Source organism: Staurois parvus, unplaced genomic scaffold (assembly GCF_062004578.1).
Source record: "Staurois parvus isolate SC_StPar_1 unplaced genomic scaffold, SC_StPar_1.0 ptg000272l, whole genome shotgun sequence".
NCBI classification, from domain to species: domain Eukaryota; kingdom Metazoa; phylum Chordata; class Amphibia; order Anura; family Ranidae; genus Staurois; species Staurois parvus.
Window position 1 is genome coordinate 5471593 of NW_028318068.1, and position 27186 is coordinate 5498778.

The window sequence follows — 27186 nt, forward strand, 5'->3', positions numbered from 1 at the left end:
TACATCACTGGCCTCTTCTGAGTACAGGGCATGCAGGGGCCGACTGACCATTTGGAAACTCGGGCACTGCCCGAGGGCCCAGGGTCAGTAGGGGGCCCCATGAGATGCCCCTGGTACCTTTTTCATAGGCTTTTTTGAGTTTGGGCAAGGACACAGACCCCCATGATCCCCTATTGCCCAGGGCCCCATGATTTGGCAGTCCGCTCCTGAGGGCATGTGTGCCCCCACCTGCTGGCTCCTTCTGTGATTGTACACATGGTGAGTTTGTCAGCAGATGATTCATGGCTGGGACTTGCTGATCAGCTGTGTCCAATCACAGCCCACAGCCCTGTGTTGACAATCAACACAGGGCTCTGTTCAGAGGACGATCCCTGCAAAACAGGGAGAAGGAACAAAGATATTTTTAGTAAAAAGTAGCTCATAATACACACATTTACACTTGTTGGGCACACTCCTAACTCCATATCAGTGTATTAGTGTCACTGGAAATGTTAGTGTCAGTTAGTTAGTTCCCACCCACTGTCAGTTAGTGTCAGATTGCCGCTCATCACAGTCTCACAGCTGATCATCGCCATTAGTAGTATAAAAAAAAAATCTGGTGTATATACCATAGTTTGTAGATGCTATAACCACTTTTGGGCCACCCGCCTGCAATGTACTGCGGATGGGCGGCAGCTACAGGACTAGCGACATACCCTTACATTGCTGCTCTTTTGCCAAAACAGGAGGGCGTTATGTACCTCAGCGGGCATGCAACCCTCACCTTGCCATGTCCACCGGACACAGCGGAATGAGAAACCTGGTAATCTGGACCCGGCAATGATGTGATCGCATTTGTCATTACAATGACAAAAACGCTTTTTTAAATCAATCTGATTCATAATAGCTTTGCATCTGTTCCTGGAGAGCTGTGATTGGTCCACAGCTCTCACATGGCACATGGGGCCAATCACAGCACCCTGTACCATGTGACCAGCTGGAGTCAATCACAGATCACTATTATATTGAACTGTCATGAACCTAACACATTCATAAATGTTCAAAGCAAGCTTTGCATTGCAGAGCAATAATCTTCACTGCTCCTGCAATGCAAAGTGTAAAAAAAAAAAAAATCCCCGATCACCCCCCAGAGTAGTACAGTGTGGTAACATTGCACTTCTCTGATGAAAGTATTTAAACAAAATATAGGGGAAAAAAGAAAAGGAATTGTAATGTTTAAAAAAAAAATATTGAGAGAATTTTTTTTTTCAACTACTTACCGCATGCCAGCCAGCAATGTGCGGGCAAGCAACAGCTCTGGGCAAAGAAACGTAATATTACGTCACTTTCTATTGTGCATGCGTCCCCCACTGCCCCCTATGCCATTCAGGGAGAGAACAATGAACACCAGGGCACTGAATACAAGCACTACATTTCACATACACATTAGATTAGCACATTTAACTCTTTGATCGCCCCTATTAACCCTTTGTTTGCCCCATCACCCAGCCAGTGCCATTACTACAGTGTCAGTTTATAGAATTTTTCACTGATCACTAGAGATGAGCGAATCGAACCAGGCGAACCGGAATTCGAGTCGAATTTCAGGAAATATTCGATTCGCGGCGAAACCGAAATTTTGCCTACTTCGGGTGCGCGAATCGAACATTTCCCGATCAGCCGGCAAAAGTGTCCCTGCAGTGAGCTCCGCTATTTCTGACAGTTCTCTGACAGAAGGAACACATGTTTAGCGGTTGAAACATTGTATCTATTAGTTTACATTTAGGATACAGATGTTTCAACCACTGTTCATGTGAAGAAGCTGTGAGAGAACTGTCAGAAATAGAGGAACTCTGCACATACACTTTTTGCCGGCTTGGAATTATTCTTCTTTTCATCCTACTTCTTCTTCTTCTTCATCTTCATCCTCAGAAGAAGAGGATGAGGATGAGGATGAAGAAGAAGAAGAAGAAGTAGGATGAAAAGAAGAATAATTCCAAGCCGGCAAAAAGTGTATGTGCAGAGTTCCTCTATTTCTGACAGTTCTCTCACAGCTTCTTCACATGTACAGCGGTTGAAACATCTGTATCCTAAATGGAAACTAATAGATACAATTTGTATCTATTAGTTTCCATTTAGGATACAGATGTTTCAACCGCTGTACATGTGAAGAAGCTGTGAGAGAACTGTCAGAAATAGAGGAACTCTGCACATACACTTTTTGCCGGCTTGGAATTATTCTTCTTTTCATCCTACTTCTTCTTCTTCTTCTTCTTCATCCTCATCCTCATCCTCTTCTTCTGAGGATGAGGATGAGGATGAAGAAGAAGAAGAAGCAGTAGGATGAAAATAAGAATAATTCCAAGCCGGCAAAAAGTGTATGTGCAGAGTTCCTCTATTCTGCAGATACACTTAGAGGAGCTCTGCACATACACTTTTTGCCTGTTTGGAATTAATCTTATTTTCATCCTACTTCTTCTTCTTCTTCTTCTTCTTTATCCTCATCCTCAGAAGAAGAAGAAGAGGATGAAGAAGAAGAAGAAGAAGTAGGATGAAAATAAGAATAATTGCAAGCCGGCAAAAAGTGTATGTGCAGAGTTCCTCTATTCTGCAGATACACTTAGAGGAGCTCTGCACATACACTTTTTGCCGGCTTGGAATTAATTTTATTTTCATCCTACTTCTTCTTCTTCTTCTTCTTCTTCATCCTCATCCTCATCCTCAGAAGAAGAAGAAGAGGATGAGGATGAGGATGAAGAAGAAGAAGAAGAAGAAGAAGAAGTAGGATGAAAATAAGAATAATTCCAAGCCGGCAAAAAGTGTATGTGCAGAGCTCCTCTAAGTGTATCTGCAGAGCTCCTCTAAGTGTATCTGCAGAATAGAGGAACTCTGCACATACACTTTTTGCCGGAAACCGCTGTATGGAGGGAATGTCATGGAACTGTCAGAAATAGACTATTAATGACAGTTCTGGGACTGTCCTTCCATACAGCGGTTGAAACATTGTATGTATTTGTTTCCATAAATGGATCCATTTATGGAAACAAATACATACAATGTTTCAACCGCTGTATGGAAGGACAGTCCCAGAACTGTCATAAATAGTCTATTTCTGACAGTTCTATGACATTCCCTCCATACAGCGGTTGAAACAGCTGTATGGAGTGAATGTCCCAGAACTGTCAGAAATAGACTATTTCTGACAGTTCTGGGACATTCACTCCATACAGCGGTTGAAACATTGTATCTATTTTTTTCCATAAATGACATTCTGCAGATACACTTAGAGGAGCGCTGCAGATACACTTTTTGCCGGCTTGGAATTATTCTTATTTTCATCCTACTTCTTCTTTTTCTTCTTATGAGGATGAGGATGAAGAAGAAGAAGTAGGATGAAAATAAGATTAATTCCAAGCCGGCAAAAAGTGTATCTGCAGCGCTCCTCTAAGTGTATTTGCAGAATGTCATTTATGGAAAAAAATAGATACAATGTTTCAACCGCTGTATGGAAGGACAGTCCCAGAACTGTCATAAATAGTCTATTTCTGACAGTTCTGGGACATTCACTCCATACAGCTGTTTCAACCGCTGTATGGAGGGAATGTCATAGAACTGTCAGAAATAGACTATTAATGACAGTTCTGGGACTGTCCTTCCATACAGCGGTTGAAACATTGTATGTATTTGTTTCCATAAATGGTTGAAACATTGTATGTATTTGTTTCCATAAATGGATCCATTTATGGAAACAAATACATACAATGTTTCAACCGCTGCATGGAAGGACAGTCCCAGAACTGTCATTAATAGTCTATTTCTGACAGTTCCATGACATTCCCTCCATACAGCGGTTGAAACAGCTGTATGGAGTGATTGTCCCAGAACTGTCAGAAACAGTCTATTTCTGACAGTTCTGGGACATTCACTCCATACAGCTGTTTCAACCGCTGTATGGAGGGAATGTCATGGAACTGTCAGAAATAGACTATTAATGACAGTTCTGGGACTGTCCTTCCATACAGCGGTTGAAACATTGTATGTATTTGTTTCCATAAATGGATCCATTTATGGAAACAAATACATACAATGTTTCAACCATTTATGGAAACAAATACATACAATGTTTCAACCGCTGTATGGAAGGACAGTCCCAGAACTGTCATTAATAGTCTATTTCTGACAGTTCTATGACATTCCCTCCATACAGCGGTTGAAACAGCTGTATGGAGTGAATGTCCCAGAACTGTCGGAAATAGACTATTTATGACAGTTCTGGGACTGTCCTTCCATACAGCGGTTGAAACATTGTATCTATTTTTTTCCATAAATGACATTCTGCAAATACACTTAGAGGAGCGCTGCAGATACACTTTTTGCCGGCTTGGAATTAATCTTATTTTCATCCTACTTCTTCTTCTTCATCCTCATCCTCATAAGAAGAAAAAGAAGAAGTAGGATGAAAATAAGAATAATTCCAAGCCGGCAAAAAGTGTATCTGCAGCGCTCCTCTAAGTGTATCTGCAGAATGTCATTTATGGAAAAAAATAGATACAATGTTTCAACCGCTGTATGGAGTGAATGTCCCAGAACTGTCATAAATAGTCTATTTCTGACAGTTCTGGGACATTCACTCCATACAGCTGTTTCAACCGCTGTATGGAGGGAATGTCATAGAACTGTCAGAAATAGACAGAAACTGTCACAGAACTGTCCTTCTTCTCATCCTTCTTCTTCTCATCCTTCTTCTCATCCTTCTTCTCATCCTTCTCCTTCTTCTCATCCTTCTCCTTCTTCTCATCCTTCTCCTTCTCCTTCTTCTCATCCTTCTCCTTCTCCTTCTTCTCATCCTTCTCCTTCTTCTCATCCTTCTCCTTCTCCTTCTTCTCATCCTTCTCCTTCTCCTTCTTCTCATCCTTCTCCTTCTCCTTCTTCTCATCCTTCTCCTTCTCCTTCTTCTCATCCTTCTCCTTCTCCTTCTTCTCATCCTTCTCCTTCTCCTCATCCTTCTCCTTCTCCTTCTTCTCATCCTTCTCCTTCTCCTTCTTCTCATCCTTCTCCTTCTCCATCTTCTCATCCTTCTCCTTTTCCTTCTTCTCATCCTTCTCCTTCTCCTTCTCCTTCTTCTCATCCTTCTCCTTCTTCTCATCCTTCTCCTTCTTCTCATCCTTCTCCTTCTCCTTCTTCTCATCCTTCTCCTTCTTCTCATCCTTCTCCTTCTTCTCATCCTTCTCCTTCTTCTCATCCTTCTCCTTCTCCTCATCCTTCTCCTTCTCCTCATCCTTCTCCTTCTTCTCATCCTTCTCCTTCTCCTTCTTCTCATCCTTCTCCTTCTCCTTCTTCTCATCCTTCTCCTTCTCCATCTTCTCATCCTTCTCCTTCTCCTTCTTCTCATCCTTCTCCTTCTTCTCATCCTTCTCCTTCTCCTTCTTCTCATCCTTCTCCTTCTTCTCATCCTTCTCCTTCTTCTCATCCTTCTCCTTCTCCTTCTTCTCATCCTTCTCCTTCTCCTTCTTCTCATCCTTCTCCTTCTCCTTCTTCTCATCCTTCTCCTTCTTCTCATCCTTCTCCTTCTCCTTCTCTTTCCTCATCTCCAAGGGCATTTAAATTAAAGGTACAGTGTTCTGCACTAATTTAAAGGCTCTCTGAAGCCTAGAAACCCTTTTTATAAGTCATCTTCGTAGCGAAGAAATTCGCATCGAATCGAATTTCACACTGGAATTCGCCGAATCAGCCGAATCGAATTTTTGAGAAATTCGCTCATCTCTACTGATCACTGTATTACTGTAGGCTGTGTACCGGGGTGGGCTCCCCAGGATACAGTGAAGTCACGAACAAGGAAAGCAACCCCAACACCAGCTTTTACCACAACAGAATTTTACTTAGATGTGGCAAATAAACACAACCACAAATGCTAGAAACATACAATAAATTTACATACACCCAGCCCAAAGGCTGAGACCCTTGTGCTGCACAGCACGGCGCCTTCTGATGGATGAAGGTAAAAGGTGTAGTAATTTACCTACTGGGGGGAAAACTAAGCTGCCACACCTTACCTGTTATTACCCTACAAGAGCAGGAATCAGTGTATGGATGTACGGTATGGGCTAGCCTGCGGTGCAGCACAACAGCTTACAATCTTACACAAATCTACAGTATTCCCCCTCCCATAACTGGTCCTGTAGCACGTGCCTGAGTATTCCTTCTGAGCAAAACGCCAGTCTGGCTTGAATTTGTGGGATGTTATCAGCCCTCCAATGCGAAATGTCACTTTAAGTTATGGAGTCCTTCCAATGATCAGTAATAACACTTGTGGCCTGACACAAACAGAGACCCTAACTAACTAACTATAGGCCTGGCCTCAGTCTCTAGGCGCCAACACTGAAATGAGGTGCGTGCAGGATCTTACCGACCCGTGTCTGCTTTGCATCCGATGGTGACTCTGAACAGAACAAATGTCTCTCCAACAAGCATGCGGTATCGCAGTGTATGTTACTTTGTTCCTCTGCTCTCATCAGCATTCCTGGCAGCAATCTTTCTTTCTCTGAACAGGATCAGGGTCTTGGACACGATCAGCTTCACTTAGCTGCAGCTCTGGTTACTGAGGGATGCTCTCACACCTGGATGCCATCAGATTCTCTGCTCACACAGCTCCTGCATTCACCATCCACCAAACATGGCTGATGTCTCTCTTCTTCCTGTTCCTTCAACTCTGTGTGAAAACCCCACCTTTTCATGAATATAGAAATATCTATGCAGTCTGAGGCTGTGTTAGGAAAACAGTGGCATCTTGTGGCCAAACCTCAGAATGTCAGTCCCGAACATTTAATTTACTCCACACAATAATTTACTGCACACAAACAGTGTTCAAACAAGGAGAGCTGTTTCCCCATCTCACATTACTGCCACTTGCGACATCAGATGACATCAGTTAGCGCCCCTCCCAGCCAGGACCAGCTAGCGTTAAATTGCCCGCACACTATCACACTCACACTATAGGTCGCTGATCACTGCCATTACTAGTATAGTGTTTGTACAGATCAATATATTGAGCACGAACAGAACTATACTAGTGCCTCCTTTATATAGTGTCCCCAAAAACGCACTGTTAGCAGGATTGGCCCCATTGACTGCCAGCACTAACGTTTAGCCCCTCCGCTGTTTTTCACTGAAGATTAGTATTAGTTGATTGTGGGCCAAAGCAATTTATATGCACAACAATACATCGCCGCCCACCCAAATTCAGCTTACCAGACAATTTGCATGGAAATCTATCACGGCTTCTGAATCTAAAACTTTTTTGGGCCTAACACTCAACATGGGCATTGCAAAAAAGAATGAATTGGTCCACAGACCCGATTCATCATATCCCCATGTTCTCTGCTGTTACATATATGCCCAACATAGACTAGCAATGTACTGGTATTTGCTGGACTTTGAGTGGTTATACCAGGATGACGCCTTCAGCTACAGGTATCATTCTGGAACTGTTTTTTTCAGCTGCTTGTCAGCTTTAATGTAAAAACAATACTAGCTGGTAATTAGTCACTGGATTGCTTTTACAAGCAGGGGGACAGGACTACCCCACCCTTCCTGCCACCTTCCATCGTTTTCTTTGGCTCTCCTGTCCCACAGGGAAACCCAAAAATGCGACCGGCAGTTCTGGTGGCTGACAATAAAGCTGATCAGAGACTAGAATGCCTCCAATCATCTCTATGGTCTAAGAGACCGGAAGCCACATGCATTTCTATTTCGCCAGATATAAACAGCACCATTGTAAAATTGGGAAAGCATCTGATCACACCAATCTTGGTGTGAACAGATGCTTTAAGGGCAGAGGAGAGATCTAGAGTCTAAAAGACCCCAGATTTCTCAGAAAAGAGTACCAATCACTGCCTATTGTTATCACAGGGGATATTTATATTCCCTATGATGTCAAGAAACATGATCAAAAAAAAAAATTAAAGGGATGGTGTAAAAATAATTTTACAAAAGCAAAATAAATAATTAGAAAAAAAAATCACCCCCACCCCCATCTCCGTACTTGCGTGCAAAGGCAAACGCAAATGGCGGTCTCATGGCGGTATGTAAATAGATATTGCACCATGCATGTGAGGTATCACTGCAAAAGTCAGATCGAGGGCAGTGATTCTAGCACTAGACCTCCTGTGTAAGTCTAAAGTGGTGACCTGTAAAGGCTTTTAAAGTATTGCCTATGGATATTTAAAATTTACGTAATTTTAAAGCATTTCATGTTTGGTATCCATTTACTTGTCGTGACATCATCTTTTATATTTTATCAAACAATTGGGTAATATATTGTGTTTTTGCGCATTAAAATGCTAAAAAGTGTATTTTTTTCCAAAAAATTTGCGTTTGAAAAATTGCTGCGCAATTACTGTGTGACATAAAAAATTTCAACACCCTCTAATTCTCTAGGGCAGGGGTAGGCAACCTGTGGCTCTCCAGCTGTTGCAGGACTAAAAGTTCCATCATGCCTCTGCAAGTCATAGCTGTAACTGTCAGTTTTGTAATGTTGCAATGCCTCATGGGAAATGTAGTTCCACAACAGCTGGAGAGCCGCAGGTTGCCTACCCCTGCTCTAGGGCCTCTGCTTTAAAAAAACAAATAATGTTTGGGGGTTATTTCATGTAAACAAAAAGTGTCAGAAAAGGCTTGGTCTTCAAGCGTGTCTGAAATGCCAAGATAGTAGAAGCACCCCCCAAGACCCTTTTTGGAATGTAGACACTCCATGATATTTGCTAAGAGGCATTATGAGTATTTTTCAGATCTCATTTGTTGCTTCATGTTTTTTGGAAAACTAAGAAAGAAAACAAAAGTGTATTTTTTCTTTCTTTTCTTTTATTCTTTTTCAAAACCCTGTGACAAAACTTATATCTGCAAAATACTCACCATGCCTCTTATCAAATTCTTTGGGGTGTCTACTTTCCAAAAAGGGGTCATTTATCGGGTGTTTGTACTATCCTGGCATTTTAGGGCCTCCGAAGCTGTGATAGGTAGTGTGGAAGTAATATGAGGAAATATGCCCTTTGAAAGCCTGGAGGTGGTCAATGGATTTTGAGGGCCTGTATGTTGATAGACTGCCAAAAAGTCTCTCACATGTGGTATCCCCATACTCTGGAGAAGTAGCAGAATGTGTTTTGGGGTGTTATTCCAGATATAGCCAATTACATACGTGAGCAATATATCATATAAGTGACAACTTAGTGTAAAAAAAAAATTTAATTTTCCAAAAATTTGTGGCAAAAAAATAAAATGTCTACTTTCCCAAAAAAGGGTCATTTGTGTGGTTTTTGTACTTCCCTGGCATTTTAGCACCTCAAGAAATGTTATAGGCGGTCAGAAAGTAGAAGCTACATAAATTCCAATTTACATATCATAGTTTTTAGATGCTATAACTTTCACACAAACCAATTATTATACATGTATTGGGTTTTTTCTTTACCAAAGACATGTAGCAGAATAAATTTTGGCCTAAATTTATGACTAACTTTGAGTTTACTATATATTTTTTATAACCGAAAGTAAAAAAATATAGATTTTTTTTCAAAATGTTCAGTCTTTTTTTGTTTACACCGCAAAAAAATTTGTTTGGGTACAGCATTGCATGACAGTTACCAGTTGAAATAGCGCAGTGCCCAATAGCAAAATATGGCTTGGTTATTAAGGGGGGGTAAATCTTCTGGAGGGCAAGTGAATAACTTTCATTTAAACCAATCAATATACACCTATTGTGATTTTTTTTATCAAAGACATGTAGCAGCAGGGGCGGACTGATCATTTGGAAACTCGGGCACTGCCCGAGGGCCCGGGGTCAGTAGGGGGCCCCATGAGATGCCCCTGGTACCTTTTTCATAGGCTTTTTTGAGTTTGGGCAAGGACACAGGGGCCCCATGATCCCCTATTGCCTGGGGGCCCCATGAGTTGTCAGTCCACCCCTGCATGTAGCAGAATACATTTTGGCCTAAATTTAGGAAGAAATTCAATACGATTAAAATTTTTTAATTGCATATGTTGTATTTATTTTTGGTCTTTTATTGTTTATATAAGTAAAAAATAAAAAAACAGTGGTGCTCAAATACCACCAAAAGAAAGCTTTATTTGTGTGAATTAAATTATATAAATTTTGTTTGGGTACAGTGTTGCATAACCGCAAAATTATAAAGTAGCGCAGTGCTACATAGAAAAAAATGGCCAGGTCATAAAGGGGGTAAAACCTTTTGAAGCTGAAGTGGATAAAGAACCTTGTGACTCCTCTTGATATTTTCCCTCCCCTTTCAGTTCTCTTGTATATTTTGGTCCTAAAAGTCCAGAGGAGGACAAAAGAGCAAGAAGTCCTCACAATTTGTATATTATTTATATTTCAAAGCTTGGTTCTAACCTTACCACCCTAGACTGTGTCCACTGCCTTACAGCCCTGGTTAAGGGAGGACTTTGTGTTGAATTGAATGACATTCTGTTGTATGTACAGATCACAACCAGAGAAATTGAGCTGTGGACAGGTATTAATTGCAGATGCAAGCCAAGATCTTTTATGGGTTGCATTTTCTGCCAACAGTCAATCACAAAAGTCAATGTTAATTCGCATGGCAGTGTATTTTTAGATTCCTTGTTGAAAGGCTGAAGTGGAGAAACCATTTTTTCCTTTTTATTCTCCACAAACCAAAATTCCTATCTGTGATCATTTAACAATTGGTTATCTGTTACTTTTTTCACATTCTAGAGCCTCCCATTGGACAGATGCATCCGCCGCATGGCGTCACCCCGCAGAAGAACAGCAATCTCCTGGTCATCATTGTGGTTACTGTCGGAGCAATCACTATTTTGGTGGTAGTCATAGTAGCCGTGATCTGCACAAGGAGGTCGTCTGCACAGCAAAGGAAGTACGTAACTTTTTGGTCAATCACTTTAAATAATTAAACTCAGCTGAGAAAATCCTTCTATGAATGAGGCTACAACAGTTCCATAGCACAAATTTATGATGACAATATATATATATCTAACGCATGATGTCAAGAACCAATTGTAAGAGGATGCTGTATATATAAAGAGAACAGTACAAAAAATGGCCACTGCCCCAGTCTATAACTGACCTTTGCAGCAAGGAGCACATGGAAGGGCAACACATGTCAAACAACTGCCCTTGGTCTATCCATTAAATACATGTGCCTCTACTATGGGGGCTCTTAAAATTGGAGAGTTAGGAACTACAGAATACTGGGGTGCCATGACGAGACTCTGTAGCTTATGCATGTATTTGCAAATGTGTTCTAATTAAACCCCTGTTTTTAACACATACTGTTAGACAGGTTAATTTGGTTTGTTTGCAGGCTGGCTGGCAAGTTAGAGCTGGGAAGTTTTCTTTTTTGTTGTTTGACATATATAAATAGAATCCTAAAACAATTGAAGCAACTAGCACACACTCTGTCAAATTTCCATGTTCGATCCCTAGTGCATTGTAGTAGTCCCCACATAGACCTGATGATTCTAGGGAGGTCCATCTAATGTGTATTTAAGTCTCAGCTCCAGGCTGAACCTTTTTTGTTTTAGCGCTTGATAAAGTGGATAAGTGTCAAAACTTGTCAAGTTTTTATTGTGTTCTGTCTCCTATTTGCTGCAAATTCCATTGAAATCCACGGAGGACTATTATTTTTATTAAGTTTTGACCATTTCTATGGCCAACTATTGTGAAACAGCAGGCAATGCTGAATATTGCCATGAGGAACATGTACCAATGCCAATTTTACAAGTATAATAAAGACTATCTCCTACTTACCTACACAGAAAGGTGCCAACACACACTGACAATACGGCTGCCATAAGCCCACCCTTTAAAGAAAAAGAGCTGGGCTATCCAATCATATAAACTATTGGTTCTTGTGACTCATCTGACCAGCTGTGTACTGCATTATAGTTTGTTCCTGATAGCTGGCAGCAAATCTGCCATGTTTTAAGCCAATGGTTTACAGTTCACCATAAATACATGGTAGAAGGGAACCCCACACCTCATCCCTAGTCTTTAATCCTCGTACATCCATTGCCAGACTGTGTATATTCTGCAGATATAGAGATTGGCTTTGGATTGAACCCAGGGGCGGACTGACCATTTGGAAACTCGGGCACTGCCCAAGGGCCCAGGGTTAGTAGGGGGCCCATGAGATGCCCTTGGTACCTTTTTCATAGGCTTTTTTTGAGTTTGGGCAAGGACACAGGGGCCCCATGATCCCCTATTGCCCGGGGCCCCCATGAGTTGTCAGTCCGCCCCTGATTGAACCAATATGGTCAGTACAATAGTTGCTGCCTGTATTTGATCCTCTTATAGCCAAACTGTATTTACAAGAGATTGACATTGGATTGAACCAATATGGTCAGTACAATAGTTGCTGCCTGTATTTGATTCTCGTATAGCCAGACTATATATATTCTTCAGATGCAGAGAGGTTGGCTTAGGGTTAAACCTATATGCTTAGCACAATAATTGCCGCCTGTATTTGATCCTCTTACAGCCATTGCCATAGACTCTATAGAGTTGATTTGTTTTAGGCAAATAGGCTGCTTACTTTGCAATGGAAGTTACACTTTGCAAGGGAATTTGCCCCTTAGCTTAGTGAACGTTCACTTTGCAAAGAATACCCAACCACATTTCCTAATTACACAGAATATAACTGGATACTAGTATTTATAGGTAAAATTGATCCAAGGAATATCTGATTGCCTTATGGGGGATCAGGAAGGATTTTTTTCCCCTGCTGGAGCAAATTGGATCATGCTTTATTGGAGTTGTTTTTGCCTTCCACTGGATCAACTGTGGGTATAGGATAGTGTACTGTATATGGAGGTTTTCTATTTGTATGTGTTGTTTTTCTTTTATTATGTGTTTTTTTCCCTGTTGGTTGAACTGAATCGACTTGTGTCTTCTTTTTCCATCCAGAAGAACTATGTAACTATGTAACATGCAAGGAGAATAAAAAAAAAACTATATTTGCTTGCACATACGGTAATTAATAATGGAAGTCAGCAGAACTTCACCCCATTTAAGCTCTGAGGAAAATTCCTTTGCAAAGTTTACAGCCTGTTTGCCTTTAGTAAATACACCTCTATATATACTTCCAATATAGAGAGATTGGTATTGGGTTAAACCAGTGTTTCTCAACTCCAGTCCTCATGGACCCCCAACAGGTCATGTTTTCAGGATTTCCATTATTTTGCACAGGTGATTTGATCAGTTTCACTGCCTTAGTAATTACCACAGCTGTTTCATCTGAGGGAAATCCTGAAAACATGACCTGTTGGGTGTCCATGAGGACTGGAGTTGAGAAACACTGGGTTAAACCAATATGCCTAGTATTATAGTTGCTGCCTGTGTTTGATCAACTTACAGCCATAAGGCCTATCCGTTGACAGATGAAAAAAGGACAGAAATTTAATTCTACAAGTAAGCAAGTGATCATCCAATCCTCCCCTGGCAAAGTACCCCACCCATATTGAGGCCTGGTATGGTTCAGGAGATGGTGGGCCCTACACTCCTCCCTTCTCCTTTCAGGCAGCACCAATTTTACATGTAGTTCAGCAGGGTGTGCCTACCATTCTTCTGTTTAGAAACAATGCTTCTTCTGAGTTGTGGATAAGTCTGCAGGTAGTATCACCAGTACACTTGGTATGGCAGAATCTACCAATTTACATCCATTATGTATTAAGGTTGTTGTCCTTGGCTTAAAAGACACATGGTAGAGCAGGGCTTGGTGTTGCCAATCAATTGTTCTTCACCATCTGCTTCCATTTCCAATAAAAAATGGGTACACTTTAAATTGTGGACAGATCTGTAGATACCCTGAGATTTCTGGTTGCACATTACATCAGACATTTTAATTTTTAATCCTTTATGTCCACTATTTTTTTAAATTCCTTTTTCTATTTTTTTTTTATTCATTTTAATTGTCAATCCTTTAATCACATCCACTAGTTTTTTTTTTTTATTCCGCCCTATAAACAATTCCTGCAGATCTGTGCCCTAGAGTTGGCCGGAGCCTCCTAAGCAGCAATTTAGTACAATGCTGCCACATTCAGCATCCAGTGAGAAAAACGTTCTTGGATTTGTTAAGAATTATGTATGAAATGACGTCTTTCTGAAGACATTTCCAGGCTGCAGTTCCCCAGCTGCTGGCAGGGTAACAAGACAAGGAGATAAGACGAGAGCAGCGGAATTTCAGCTTGCAGTCAATTTAGATGTTTGGAAGGAAAAGAGCATCTATTATGAGTTTTACAAGAGTGTACTCGAGAAGCAGCAGATATGTCTCTCTTAACCATTCAAAAATCCTCAGGCCTTCCAGACATCCAGCATAGCCCTCTCCAGTGTGTACAGCATTGATCCAAAAATATGTTTGTTACTAAAACCACAAAAAACACATTTAGAAGTTGCTGGTGGTCGGTATGCTATCTGAATGCTAACTTTATTTTTTATCCCAGGATAGATTGTGTGCATCAAGCTGCCCTGATCTGCAGATCCCTATGGCTATCACTTCCATTGCTCCCTTTTCCTGAACCAGTAATTCGGGAAATCCTGGGAGTACTAACTTGTCAACTTCTCCCATCTACAAATATAAAAGGGATTTATCTTAAAAGTCCACGTTTTCCAAAAAATAGACTGGGCAGTCAAGGGGCCCCAGTAGATATTAAAAAACCGGAAAAGTTTGGTAAAACTTTCATTAATGGTATTGTCATTCTTTGTTGTTAGGATGTAAAATCCATTAGGTACTCACTCTTAGCATTACAGGAGCCAAAACCTACAGTTTTCACATCCTAGCAAAAAGGCAGGTTGTGGAGATTGATAATTTGAAGTTTTATCCGGTAAGATGTACGGAGGGGCCCAAATGCCTTACTGGTGTGCTAATAAAATGAATAGACATTTTACAAATCTGCTCAGTTTAATAATATCTACTGGGGCCCCATGACTGTTTGTCCTTATCAGTCAAAGGGAAATTATTTACACCCTATTAACCCCACCCAGGCCCGGAGTGGCCATAGGGCACATCGGGCATTTGCCCGGTGGGCCAGGGCCACATGGATAGGAGAGGCGGCTGGGCAGCACATAGAGGATTGTTCATTTCTCGGTTTCTCTATGTAAGCCCAGCCACCTCTCCTATCAATCTCCTGCATGCGGTCGGCACCTGTATGCTCCCTCCACGGCTGCCCCTCCTCCCTCATCTCCTCCAGCGACCCCCGCTTTCATCTCCTCCAGCAGCCCCCTCGCTCATCTCTCCTTCTTTCTTTTTTATAGTTCTCTCTTTCTTTCTTTCTTTCTTTCTTTTTTATAGTTCTCTCTTTCTTTCTTTTTTATAGTTCTCTCTTTCTTTCTTTTTATAGTTCTCTCTTTCTTTCTTTCTTTCTTTCTTTCTTATAGTTCTCTCTTTCTTTCTTTCTTTTTTATAGTTCTCTCTTTCCCTCTCACTCCTTCCATCTCCTTCCTTCCTTACAAAAAAATGTTAAAAAATAATAAAATATAAAATTGTGAAAAATGAAATGAAAATAAAAACCTACACTAGTGGCGGAATTACCAGGGTTGCAAAGGTCGCTCTTTTGACTGGGCCCTGGCATTTCACCACCGGGCTCCGACGAAAGGGTCCCCAGGCTTTGGGCTGCTCATTCCTAGGTGCCCAGGCCTATTTTTGTCCTAGTTCGGGCCTGACCCCACCACAGTCTTCTAAAAGCAGGTTGGTTGAGCATCATAAAATTATTTCTTTCTTTCTTTCCTTCTCTCTTTCTCTAATTCCTTCTTTCTCTCTGCTCCTCTACTGTCCTCTCCACTCTTCTCTTTTCCACACTACTTTCTTTTAATTTCCTTTTCCTTTCATTGTTTGTTTATGTTGGATATATTCTATGTAAACCAATCTGCCCTGATCTGGAGATCCCCAATGTTAGCAGTAATCAGGATTCTATTGCTCTCTGTTTCTGAACCAACAATTCAGGGAATACCAATTTCCTTTCCTTTCCCTTTCCTTTCCCTTTCACTCTCCCTCCCCCTTTCCCTCTCCCTCTCCCTTTCCCTCTCCTTTCCCCTCTCCCTTTCCCTCTCCCTTTCCTTTTCCTCTCCCTTTCCCTCTCTCCTTCCCTTTTCCTCTCCCTTTCCTTTTCCCTCTCTCCTTCCCTTTTCCTCTCCCTTTCCCTCTCCCTTTCCTTTTCCCTCTCTCCTTCCCTTTTCCTCTCCCTTTCCCTTTCCCTCTCCCTTTCCTTCTTCCTCTCCCTTTCCATTTTCATTTCTTTCCTTTATTTCTTTATAGTGGTATGTACTCACAAAATGAAGATGTTCCTCTAGGTGATGTGGGTAAAATACAGTAATGTTTCATATGCTATCAATGCAATAATACCTGTGTTGGAGACTGCTAGACATAGTTTTGTTACAAACTGAAATTCACAATAGTAACAAATAGTCACAATAGTAATGAATGTCAACAAATCTGAAATAAATTATTAAAAAATGACTCATTCATATTAATTTGTTTCATTCTTTGGCAAATTCAGAGGGTTTTATAAATTCAATCATATGGGGGTTATTTACTAAATCTGCATGGTGCAAAATCTGGTGAAGCTGTGCACAGAAACCAATCAGCTTTCAGGTTTTATTGTCAAAGCTTAATTGAACAACCCAAAGTTAGAAGCTGATTGGCTACCAGGCACAACTGCTCCAAATTCTGAGTGCTGCAGTTTTAGTAAACCCCTCCTTATGTGTCACACTCTGTATTGATATGATTGGCCAAAGTCCCAAAACATCAAAGTTGCAAGCAAGTTGCATTGAAGTCGCAAGCAAGTTGATGAACTTCACAAATTAATCAAATCTTCCGAAATAAGTTTGGAAAATGCAAATCGATTCATAGTAGCGAATATATAAAATTACTGAATATATGAAACGAATTCCAAAAACGAATCAGTCTAAACAAAGTGATTAATTTATGGACTTAATTCGAAACGAAAAGAAGCAGCTTTTTTCGTAGATCTCTAGAGATTGCCTTTATCTGGAATATGTGATTGTGATAGTCAGCCTCCCTCCCTCTGAGGATTTAAATGTAGACAGTATCATCTACCCATAGATAAATAATAAGCATGTGAAAGTTTTGATTTCCTGACTCTGTAGATGTTTTGCCATTCAGATGAGGTTTTTTTTTTTTTTTCCCATGAAAAACCCAAAACCTTGAATTCTCAACTGGAACGCCAGGAATATTTCTTTCGTTATGCAGTTTCAGATGAGAGCTGTCATTGGAAGTCCTTGTAGTTACCCAGGGGACTTCCAGCATACAACTTACACTCTGGATCAGTAGGCAGCTGGTGCTAAAGTGGCATGGCACCTGGCACCCAGCCCCCTGAGAATCCAAATGTCAACTTTCTTCAACATCAATATCTGAAAAGTTTTCACAGTCCATCCTGAGCATCTGTATGTAATGCCATTTCCTATGTTCTCTCTGCTGAGCACTAGTCTGATGACACTGATCACATACCGATACCCCATATCAGAATAATAACTGTGTCCAGGGCATGTCAGTGGTTTCTACAAGCTTCTAACAGCCAGGCATATGAAAATGAACATATCAACAGACATATCAACATATGAAGAAATGAATTTTTTCTACGGTGTCTGGCCACTGATTTTTTTTAATTTCATTTATCGGTGGTTTCAAGCTATAGAAAAAACATGATGTTCCGTAAATTAATTAAAACGTTAATTTGATCCTTTGTTATTCTAGTAAGCAGTGATGTCTCTGTGATGAAATTAGGGGAGAAAGCACCTATGCAAAGTATAGGACGTTGTCAGACAGTGGACTGCAATTTAAAATGCATTGCTTAGAATAAGGATAGGTTACAACCTATTTTAATTATTTATTGCTCTTAGATTGTAAGCTCCAAAAAAATATACAATTATATATAATTATTATTATTACTATTATAATTATTACTAATAATAATAATAATAATAATAAATATAATTAAATATATAATTCATATTAATTATAATTACATTGATTATTATTTTATTACATTTCACATTAAAAAATAATAATAATGCATTTATATACATGGTGATTATTATTATTATTATTATTAATAACAATAATAGTAATAATTGTAAGCTCCCAGGATCAGGGCCCTCCTAACTCTCTCGTATTGAACTGTATTGTTGCTGTATTATCTCCCGTTATATTGTAAAGCGCTGAGCAAACTGTTGGCGCTATATAAATCCTGTATAATAATAATAATTGATGTTACATTATGAGGTGTATTTTAAAAAGTTTAGCTATTCATCCTGCGAACTGCTAGTTCATTTGTTCGTGTGAAAGGGGCAAAATCAAATGTTCTTCTTCTATTTCTTTATCAGATAGAATGTTATTTAGTCATAAAAAAAAGAATAGAATGGATTGGGAAAATACTGCATTATGGCCCCTAGATGGAGCTGAGGATCCTAAGAATAAATATGATCCTCAGCTCCATCTAATGGCCGTAATGTGGTATTTTCCCAAAACAATATTTTTTTTATACACTGAACAAATGCACCAATGCTTAGCTAGATGAAAAGCTATATAAACTTTTTTTTTTAAATAGGTTTCTATGGGGGAGATTAACTAAAACTGGAGAGTGCAAAATCTGGTGCAGCTCTGCATAGAAACCAATCAGCTTGCAGGTTTTTGTTTGTGAGAGCTTAACTGATTAAGCTGAAGTTGGAAGCTGATTGGCTACCATGCACAGCTGCACCAGATTCTGAGTGATCTAGTCTTAGTAAATCTCCCCCTAAGTGTTTTTACTGAAGACTATTGTTATCTCGACAAATATTGATGGGAAGCCAAAAATTTCACAGCTGAAATAGGGAGGAATTCATCCAATGGGGATTCTTCTTCCACTGACAAATGTATAAAACGTGATTTCCTTTCCAGTGATTATATTTTATCACTTTCTGTTGTGTCTCTTGAACAGGAAGTAAAGGCAAAATCCTCACAGTCGGAAATAAAACTGACAGAGAATTTAATATTTCCTACTCTATCCAAAACTAAACCACTAGATATACTTTAGCTCTTCTTTTGCTGCATGGAAAGCATGAATAAATTTGAATTGATTGTATTTGGTAACCTTTCCTTGTTTTAAAATAATACCCTACTTTTTAATTAGGCTGGGATATGTCTTTAAAATGTTTTCCAGATGTTTTAATGGTCAGAGTTTTTTTTTTCAGAAAACGGGCCACACACAGCGCTAGTAAACGGAAAGGTAGCCAGAAGGAACTTAGGCCTCCAGATCTTTGGATCCACCACGAGGAGATGGAGATGAAGAACATAGAGAAGCCAGCTGGATCCGAAACTCAGGGGCGGGACTCCCCCCGGCCCAGCTGCCAAGATATCACACCAGTTAGCCACAGCCAATCAGAGTCTCAGCTGGGCAGCAAAAGCTCACATTCCGGTAAGACTAATTAGTTCCCGACAGACCAAACTAATTAAACCAAAATTTGTTCTTATTCCCTTAAAACCAATTATCATATACAGTAGTAGTCTAAGTATATTTGTGAATATGGAAGTTTACATTGGTGTACAAAACGGCCCACTGATCTGAGATGCTGCTTGTTTGATTATTTCATTGCTTGCCCCAGAAATCTGCACTGATATACAAGAAAAGACTATTGAAATTTTTCTCAAGGAATGCATACACTGCAGGTTTTCTCTTTACAGCACCAATATTGCTCAGGTTGTTATAATAAATATTGACCCCCCATTCAGAAATCTGAAACACAAAGAAATTTCTTTAGACTGGAGATAGGTAAAAATATTGCTTAAAAAGTGAATTCCTGCTGGTTTGCTCCTTCTTCCTAGCCTGTAACTGAGTATTTTTTTTTTGGGGGGGGGAGTACTAATTTTTATTGGTAACCGCTCACACTTCCACAAACCTAGTCTATTAGGCAAGAATAACATCCCTTGCTTTGTACCCTCCCGCAGCCTCCTGGGGCATGTCACATGTCAAAAGAGGCTGGGGGGGGAGTACTGATTGGGGGGGAGGGAGTACTGATTTTTATCGGTAACCGCTCACACTTCCACAAACCTAGTCTATTAGGCAAGAATAACATCCCTTGCTTTGTACCCTCCCGCAGCCTCCTGGGGCATGTCACATGTCCCAAGAAGCTGGGAGGCCATGCTCATGTGCAGTGGGGAGCCAGCTGTGGTTCCTCAGGAGGCCACAGTCGGCTCCGATATCCAAAAGGTGGCAACACCAAAGACCTGCAGAGGTTAGAACAACTGGCTGTGGAAAGGCAACACTGAACCCTAAGCACAGGTAAGCACCTGATTTTTGAAGGTCATCAGCTACAGTATTTTGAACTTCTCTTATTTATTCTCTTTTAGTCTGTTAAAGATACCACTAAAAGCAATTTGTTATATCAAAAAAAGTGTTGATCCTTGAAAAAATCCAGTGCTGCCCTACAGTGTGTGCCCTCTGCAGTGTCATCTCTAACATTGCTATCAGCCCTGCCCAGTTTACCTCTGTGAACTACAGAACACCTCCCCTTAGCCGCAGTTTTAATACCACCACCGACACCCCCCCACCCCCCGGAATTATGACAGGGCTGCACGATGCTTTACTTCATAGCTACTTGGGCTGCAGAGTTTGACAGGTGGCACCGCCTGTCAAACTCACCCACTGAGATCAATTAGGGCCACACCACTAAAAAAAAAAAAAGGTGTCTGTAGGTGACAGTAGCACCTCCTGAATGCCTGCCAACATGCAGATCACTTTTCAGAGAGTGGTACACATTGCCATCAGTGTGAAAGAGCCCTTCCTCTGTATATAATTCTTTGGCACACTTGAAGTAGATCTGAATGTTGATAGGTCAGATGTATGTTATTGCTCACTGTGTCCATGAACTCTACTAAGAAGAACTATTTCCCCCAGGTCCAGATGCTGATGAAGTTGGGAGTAACATTTCCACATTGGAGCGTTCTCTAGCAGCCAGAAGAGCCACAAGGGCCAAGCTCATGATTCCAATGGAGTCACAGGCCAACAATCCATGTAAGTGTCCATTAAGAAAAAATAAAATATCTCTGCGGACTCATCAGTAGAACGAAGGACCTTGTACTTAGCACCAGGGGCGGACTGACAACTCATGGGGCCCCCGGGCAATAGGGGATCATGGGGCCCCTGTGTCCTTGCCCAAACTCAAAAAAGCCTATGAAAAAGGTACCAGCGGCATCTCATGGGGCCCCCTACTGACCCCAGGCCCTCGGGCAGTGCCTGAGTTTCCAAATGGTCAGTCCGCCCCTGCTTAGCACTGATTAGATCTAAACTACAATGTGGCTGCATAATGTAAACTCAATTACCTTTCAAAAGAACAGCAAACTTTTCTGAAAAAAAAAATGAATTTATATGGGGTAGCCATGGCATGTTTCACACAGGCTTGAGCTTGTATAAGAGCAGTGTGAACAGCAAGCTTTGACAGAACATTTGCAGATGTTCTAGCAAGCTTTGTTGAAGCTTTTAAACTCCAGTTTGAACACAGATTCTAACGGGGGGCACTGATTGCCACTTTAAGCAAGCTGCTAGCAGGCTTTCAACAAGCTTGAAGAAGTTCTGAAGCCTGCTAGCTGCTTTTTTGAAGTGGCAATCAGCACTCTCATTCGGATCTGTGTTCAACATTTACAATCTAAAGCTGAATGGTACTTTGAAAGCTTTAGCAAAGCTTGCTGGAAGCTTTGCAAATGCTTTGTCAAAGCTTGCTGTTCACACTGCATTTATACAAGCTCAAGCCCACGTGAAACAGGCCTAGCAGACACACTAGTGGAAGAATTTGAACAAAGAGGACCTGTGCTTGGGTACTGTTCCTCACTGGCAGATCATAGCTACCTGTTTTTAAGCTGTTCTGTCAGTCTGAATGAAAGGTGGGTACACACATCATTGTTTTAGGGTGTCAGGTCTGAAAATCTATATGTGCAGAAGTTTTTGAACACCTGATCATCACACCAAGACCATCTGTGTGAATGCCGATTGCAGATTGAGACACATATGTTATTTTTTTTGCCTACTTCTACTTTGATTTCAAAATGTTAACCGTTTGCATACTACAAAGGAGTAAAAAGTAAGAAAAAAAATCAGTTTGGCGGCATAAATAATCCCTGATTTATTGCTAAACTGATAAGGGGAACCTGTTATGAATCAAAATGCCCTCGGTGAAAGCTACTCTTCCTGGACATCCTGGACTGCTCACTGGCCATGTAGACTAGCAATCAGAAAAAAGGCAGCTTCAATAATAAGCTTCAGACAGGGATTTTGCTGCATGGCAGGTTAGCAATAAGTCGAGGATTATACTGTATATGATGAAAAGGTAATTTGTGCTAAAGGTAAAGCAGCAGATGTTCTGCTGATATTAGATGGCTACAGGCTGGTACTAAAAGTCAAATTCAATATGGAGATAGGAATTTGCCTTTAATCTCAGGGAAAACATGGGGATGATATGCGTCGTCAGAGTATTTCCACGTCCATATGAAATGCTGGTTCCATTAGCCGTGACTAGGAAAATGTAGAGTACACGGCAACTTGCATCAAGGAAATTTTCTTTTGATCTTGAAGAACGCAGATGGCCATGATAAGAGGGAAGACAACAGCGAAATAGGTCAAACCTTTTTGTCGAAGTGCTTACAAGCTCCCGCACACCAACCTTTATTTTCCCATTTTTATTTTTTCTGTGTAAATCCCCTTTCAAGATTTTCTGGGCGAGCAGAAGGCTGTAATATTTCTTTGTTCAGAACACTAACATGCATTTCCCTGTGATGTTATGGTGAAAGGGAGCTAATGGGGTCAATGTAGGCAGGATATGGATTCCCTCGCCTTGCGCGCTTAAGGAAATCAATTCTTTTATGAGTTCACACCAAGGACAGAGACGGTAGGGTCTTCCATCTTGTGGAAAAATTAATAGCTACGGCAACATCTGGGCTAGAATAGATTTTTGAAATGACCATAGTATGTTGCAGATGTCATTTTGAAGCTGAACCTAAGCAACAAATAAAGGCAGGAGGCTAACTCAAGAGTTATTTTTTTATTCAGGTGTAATTTTTTATAGTGTCTTGTGTTTCGGTTTCCACCAAGGATTCCATCAGCATAGCGTTTGAAAGAGCAGAGGGAGGAGCTGATCAGAGTGATCCTGCTCCTTTACTGGCCAATCACAGGCTGAAGGCAGGGCTCTGATCTGAAAGGGTACTCTGATGGAGACCCTGATGTAAGGGATGGCCCTGATGGAAACTCTGATGTAAGAGGGACTCCAATATAAGTGAGCTCTGATGGGTTCAGGTTTATTTTTTAATGTGGGTTTTATTATTGCCAAAAGTATTGGTCAGCCTGCCTTTACACGCACATGAAGTTTACTGACATCCCAGTCTTAGTCTGTAGGGTTCAATATGGAGTTGGCCCGCACATTGCAGCTATAACAGCTTCAACTCTTCTGGGAAGGCCATCCACAAGGTTTAGGAGGGTGTCTATGGGAAGGTTGGACCATTCTTCCAGAAGCGCACTTGTGAGGTCAGGCACTGATGTCGGATGAGAAGGCCTGGTTCACAATCTCCAATCTAAATAATCCCAAAGATGTTCAGTCGGGTTGAGGTCAGGACTCTGTGCAGGCCAGTCAAGTTCTTCCACCCCAAACTCGCTCATCCATATCTTTATGGACCTTGCTTTGTGCACTGGTGTGCAGTCATGTTGGAACAGGAAGGAGCCATCCCCAAACTGTTCCCACAAAGTTGGGAGCATGCATTTGTCCAAAATGTCTTGGTATGCTGACGCCTTAAGAGTCCCTTTCACTGGAACTAAGAGGCCAAGCTCAAACCCTGAAAAACAACCCCACACCATAATCCTCCCTCCACCAAATTTACACGTGGCACAATGCAATCAGGCAAGTACTGTTCTCCTGGCAACTGCCAAACCCAGACACGTCCATCCGATTGCCAGACAGAAAAATGTGATTCATCACTCCAGAGAACACATCTCCACTGCTCTAGAGTCCAGTAGTGACGTGCTTTACGCCACTGCATCCGACGCTTTTTATTGCACTTGGTGATGTAAGGCTTGGATGCAGCTGCTCGGCCATGGAAACCCATTTCATGAAGATCTCTATGCACTGCTGCTGTGCTAATCTGAAGGCCACATGAAGTTTTGAGGTCTTTAGCTATTGACTCTGTAGACAGTTGGCGACTTCTGCGCACTGTGCGCTTCAGCATGTGCTCCCTCTCTGTCATTTTACGTGGCCTACCACTTGGTGGCTGAGTTGCTGTTGTTCCCAGTTGCTTCCACTTTGTTATAATCCCACTAACAGTTGACTGTGGAATATTTAGTAGCAAAGAAATGTCACGGATGGACTTATTGCTCAGGTGGCAACCTTTCACGAGACCACGCTTGGAGTCACTGAGCTCTTGAGAGTGACCCATTCTTTCACAAATGTTTGTCTGTATGCCTAGGTGATGATTTTATACACCTGTGGCCATGGAGGTGATTGGAACACCTGAATCCAATGATTTGGAGGGCTGGCCCAATAGTTTTGGCAATATAGTGTATGTTTGGTTTCCACCAAGGATTCCATTAGCATAGAGTTTGAATGAGCAGAGGGATGAGCTGATCACTAGCCATTCTCAGGCTGAGGGCAAGGCAGTGAACTATCTGTATTGCTTAAAGAGACCCTGTCATCATCTTAAAGCTGAATTCTTGGGAAATAACAAATGTTGCCTTGCAGTGGGGCTGACCCCTCAGCTTAAGGGTTACATTTTATTTTAGTTCTAGGGCTTGGGTCTCCAACTGTGCGCTGAGGGCCAAAACTGGCCTGCTGCAAGATTTTATCTGGCCTGCTGTAAGAGAGGACTCTGATAGAGACCCTGATGTAAGATGGGGGGGGACTATAATGAAAACTCTGATGTAAGTTGGGACTCTAATGGGGTCTGTAATGTAAGGATGGGCTCTGATGGTCTGAAGTTTATTTGATATTTCTTTGCATTGTCTTACTGCTCTCATATCTTCAGATCATGCTGATTACAAATGAAAACTTCAAGTAAAGCATTCATTCATTTAGGCCCCTTTTAGACGGGGTGGACCCACCAGCTTGCTGCAGAGCGGACATAGACACAGCCTGCTTTTCCCTATAGGGTGGTAGGATGGAAATGGACTGCCTATCCATTTTCACCCGACTGTCATCTAATCCACCAGAGGGATGGGGAATGGATCCCCATCCATCTGTTTTTGTCCCCGCAGCTGCTTCTCCACTGTGCTGTAGCAGCCACAGGTGCTCTGATGTCATCAAGACCAATTTGAAGCCCATAGCCCTGCATTGGATGTGAAGATGACGAGGGACAGTCTGCTGCTGTGGTGTAGAGGAATAAAGGAGAGCTGTGAGTCTAGTGGAGGGTGGGATAGGTACTGCTTACCCTGCTCCCTTAGACCCAAGATAGCGTTTAACCCTTGCAGTGCAAGGGCAGCACAATTGCAACAGAGGATTTTTATTTCCCCTGGAGATGGACTTTAAAAAAAAAATCAGGTAAAACCATAGAATGGTCAAGTATTTTGAATGCTTACATGTGCCTCCCTACAAAAGCTTTTATGTAGCTGCCAGTGAAGGGCAATACTACAGAGAAGGGCTAGGCAACCTCAGCACTCCAGCTGTGGTTCAACTAGAAATTCTGCATGGCATTGCAAAAGTTCTGACAACCGCAGGCATGACTCAGAGGCATGATGGGATATGTAGTTTTAGTACAGCTGGAATGCTGAGGTTGCCTATCATTGTTATGTGAGTGGAAGCTCTGGATCTGCTGGGGCTGCTGACGTCACATCTAAGATGGCGGCTCCCAACAGCGGTATCGAGGATTTTGTATGTCTACACCAGTGTTTCTCAATGGGGGTGCCACATTGTGATGAAGATTGGAAGGCAGGACTCTTATGTAAAAGGGGCACTGAGGATTTTGATGTGAAAGGAGGGGGACTGAGGACTATGATGTGAAAGGGGGGGAACTGATGACTCTGACGTGAAAGGGGGGGAAACTGATGACTCTGATGTGAAAGGGGGGGGGACTGAGGACTCGGATGTCAAAGGAGGGGGACTGAGGACTCGGATGTCAAAGGAAGGGGACTGAGGACTCGGATGTCAAAGGAGGGAGACTGAGGACTCGGATGTCAAAGGAGGGGGACTGAGGACTCGGATGTCAAAGGAGGGGGACTGAGGACTCGGACGTCAAAGGGTGGCTTCTTATCTAATGGGGAGGCTCTGATGTGAAGGGGGACTGGCATGCCTCATGATTTAACATACTTTCAGAGGCTGCCATGAATGAAAAACTCTGGTCTCCACAACAGAAGCTTTTACAGGGGAAATATTATGGCTAAAATATGTTCGATGCACATATAATCCTATGGGAAAGGTTTTGATCAAATGCATGGCTACCGGGTCTCTTTAACTACAATGGAAAACCTGATTCTGCTATCTGGCAGAGCTGTGTAAATCTCATGACTGGATGGACAGAATCAAACATCCTTTGGCTCCCACATGTGTATTTCATCTGTGTACTTTTTTTTTTTTAGAATGACCCCCTATATAATGATTTCTTGATTACATCCTTCAGTATATAGAGATTTTTCTTCATGTCGAAGTCCTTTAAAAACACGTCATCCACCATGAAGTTATGCAATCGGCTTTTCAAAGCAAATATCAGCTAACTTCAACAATAACACAACGCAGTGATAGAACATTGCCTTTATGTAGATGCACTGATAACACGAAGTGACTGTAATTCAATTTTTTGTCCCCTCCAAGTAATCCGTCTGTGGAGGTGCATGCTGGGAAATCGTGTGAACAATGGCACGCGGAAATATAGTGGTTGTTGAGACCAAATCTGTTTTGTTTATATCTCTTTCCCGATGTAAAGGCATTCATTCACTGAATATAAAATGTGACAGGCGGCAGTAAATTGCCTCCGTTGATGGAGAACTGCAGAGTTGTAAAAAGCCAACGTGATTTGTGCAAAGCATTTCAGCTTGCAAACTCTTAACATTAGTGTCACATCGGAATTCAATTGTCAACAAGCTACAGTCGTTTCTTCGGGTTTTCAATCAGATCTGATCTCACTGTAATAACAAAAAAGGAAAGAAAAAAAAAAAAAGGAATAAAGGAAATGTTCAATTGTTTGATTTATTTTCCATACAGAAGAC

At 41.4% G+C, this 27186-nt stretch overlaps 1 protein-coding gene across 2 annotated transcripts in view; it reads left to right on the forward strand.

Moving 5' to 3' along the window:
- DCC (DCC netrin 1 receptor) overlaps window positions 1-27186 on the forward strand; it is a 1041949-nt gene that overhangs the window by 946921 nt on the left and 67842 nt on the right. For both annotated transcript variants that reach the window (XM_089681618.1, XM_089681619.1), the window contains exons 23-25: window positions 10721-10880; window positions 19208-19431; window positions 20911-21027. In XM_089681618.1, coding sequence (XP_089537744.1) covers window positions 10721-10880; window positions 19208-19431; window positions 20911-21027 — 501 coding nt within the window. The remainder of the gene's footprint in view (window positions 1-10720; window positions 10881-19207; window positions 19432-20910; window positions 21028-27186) is intronic.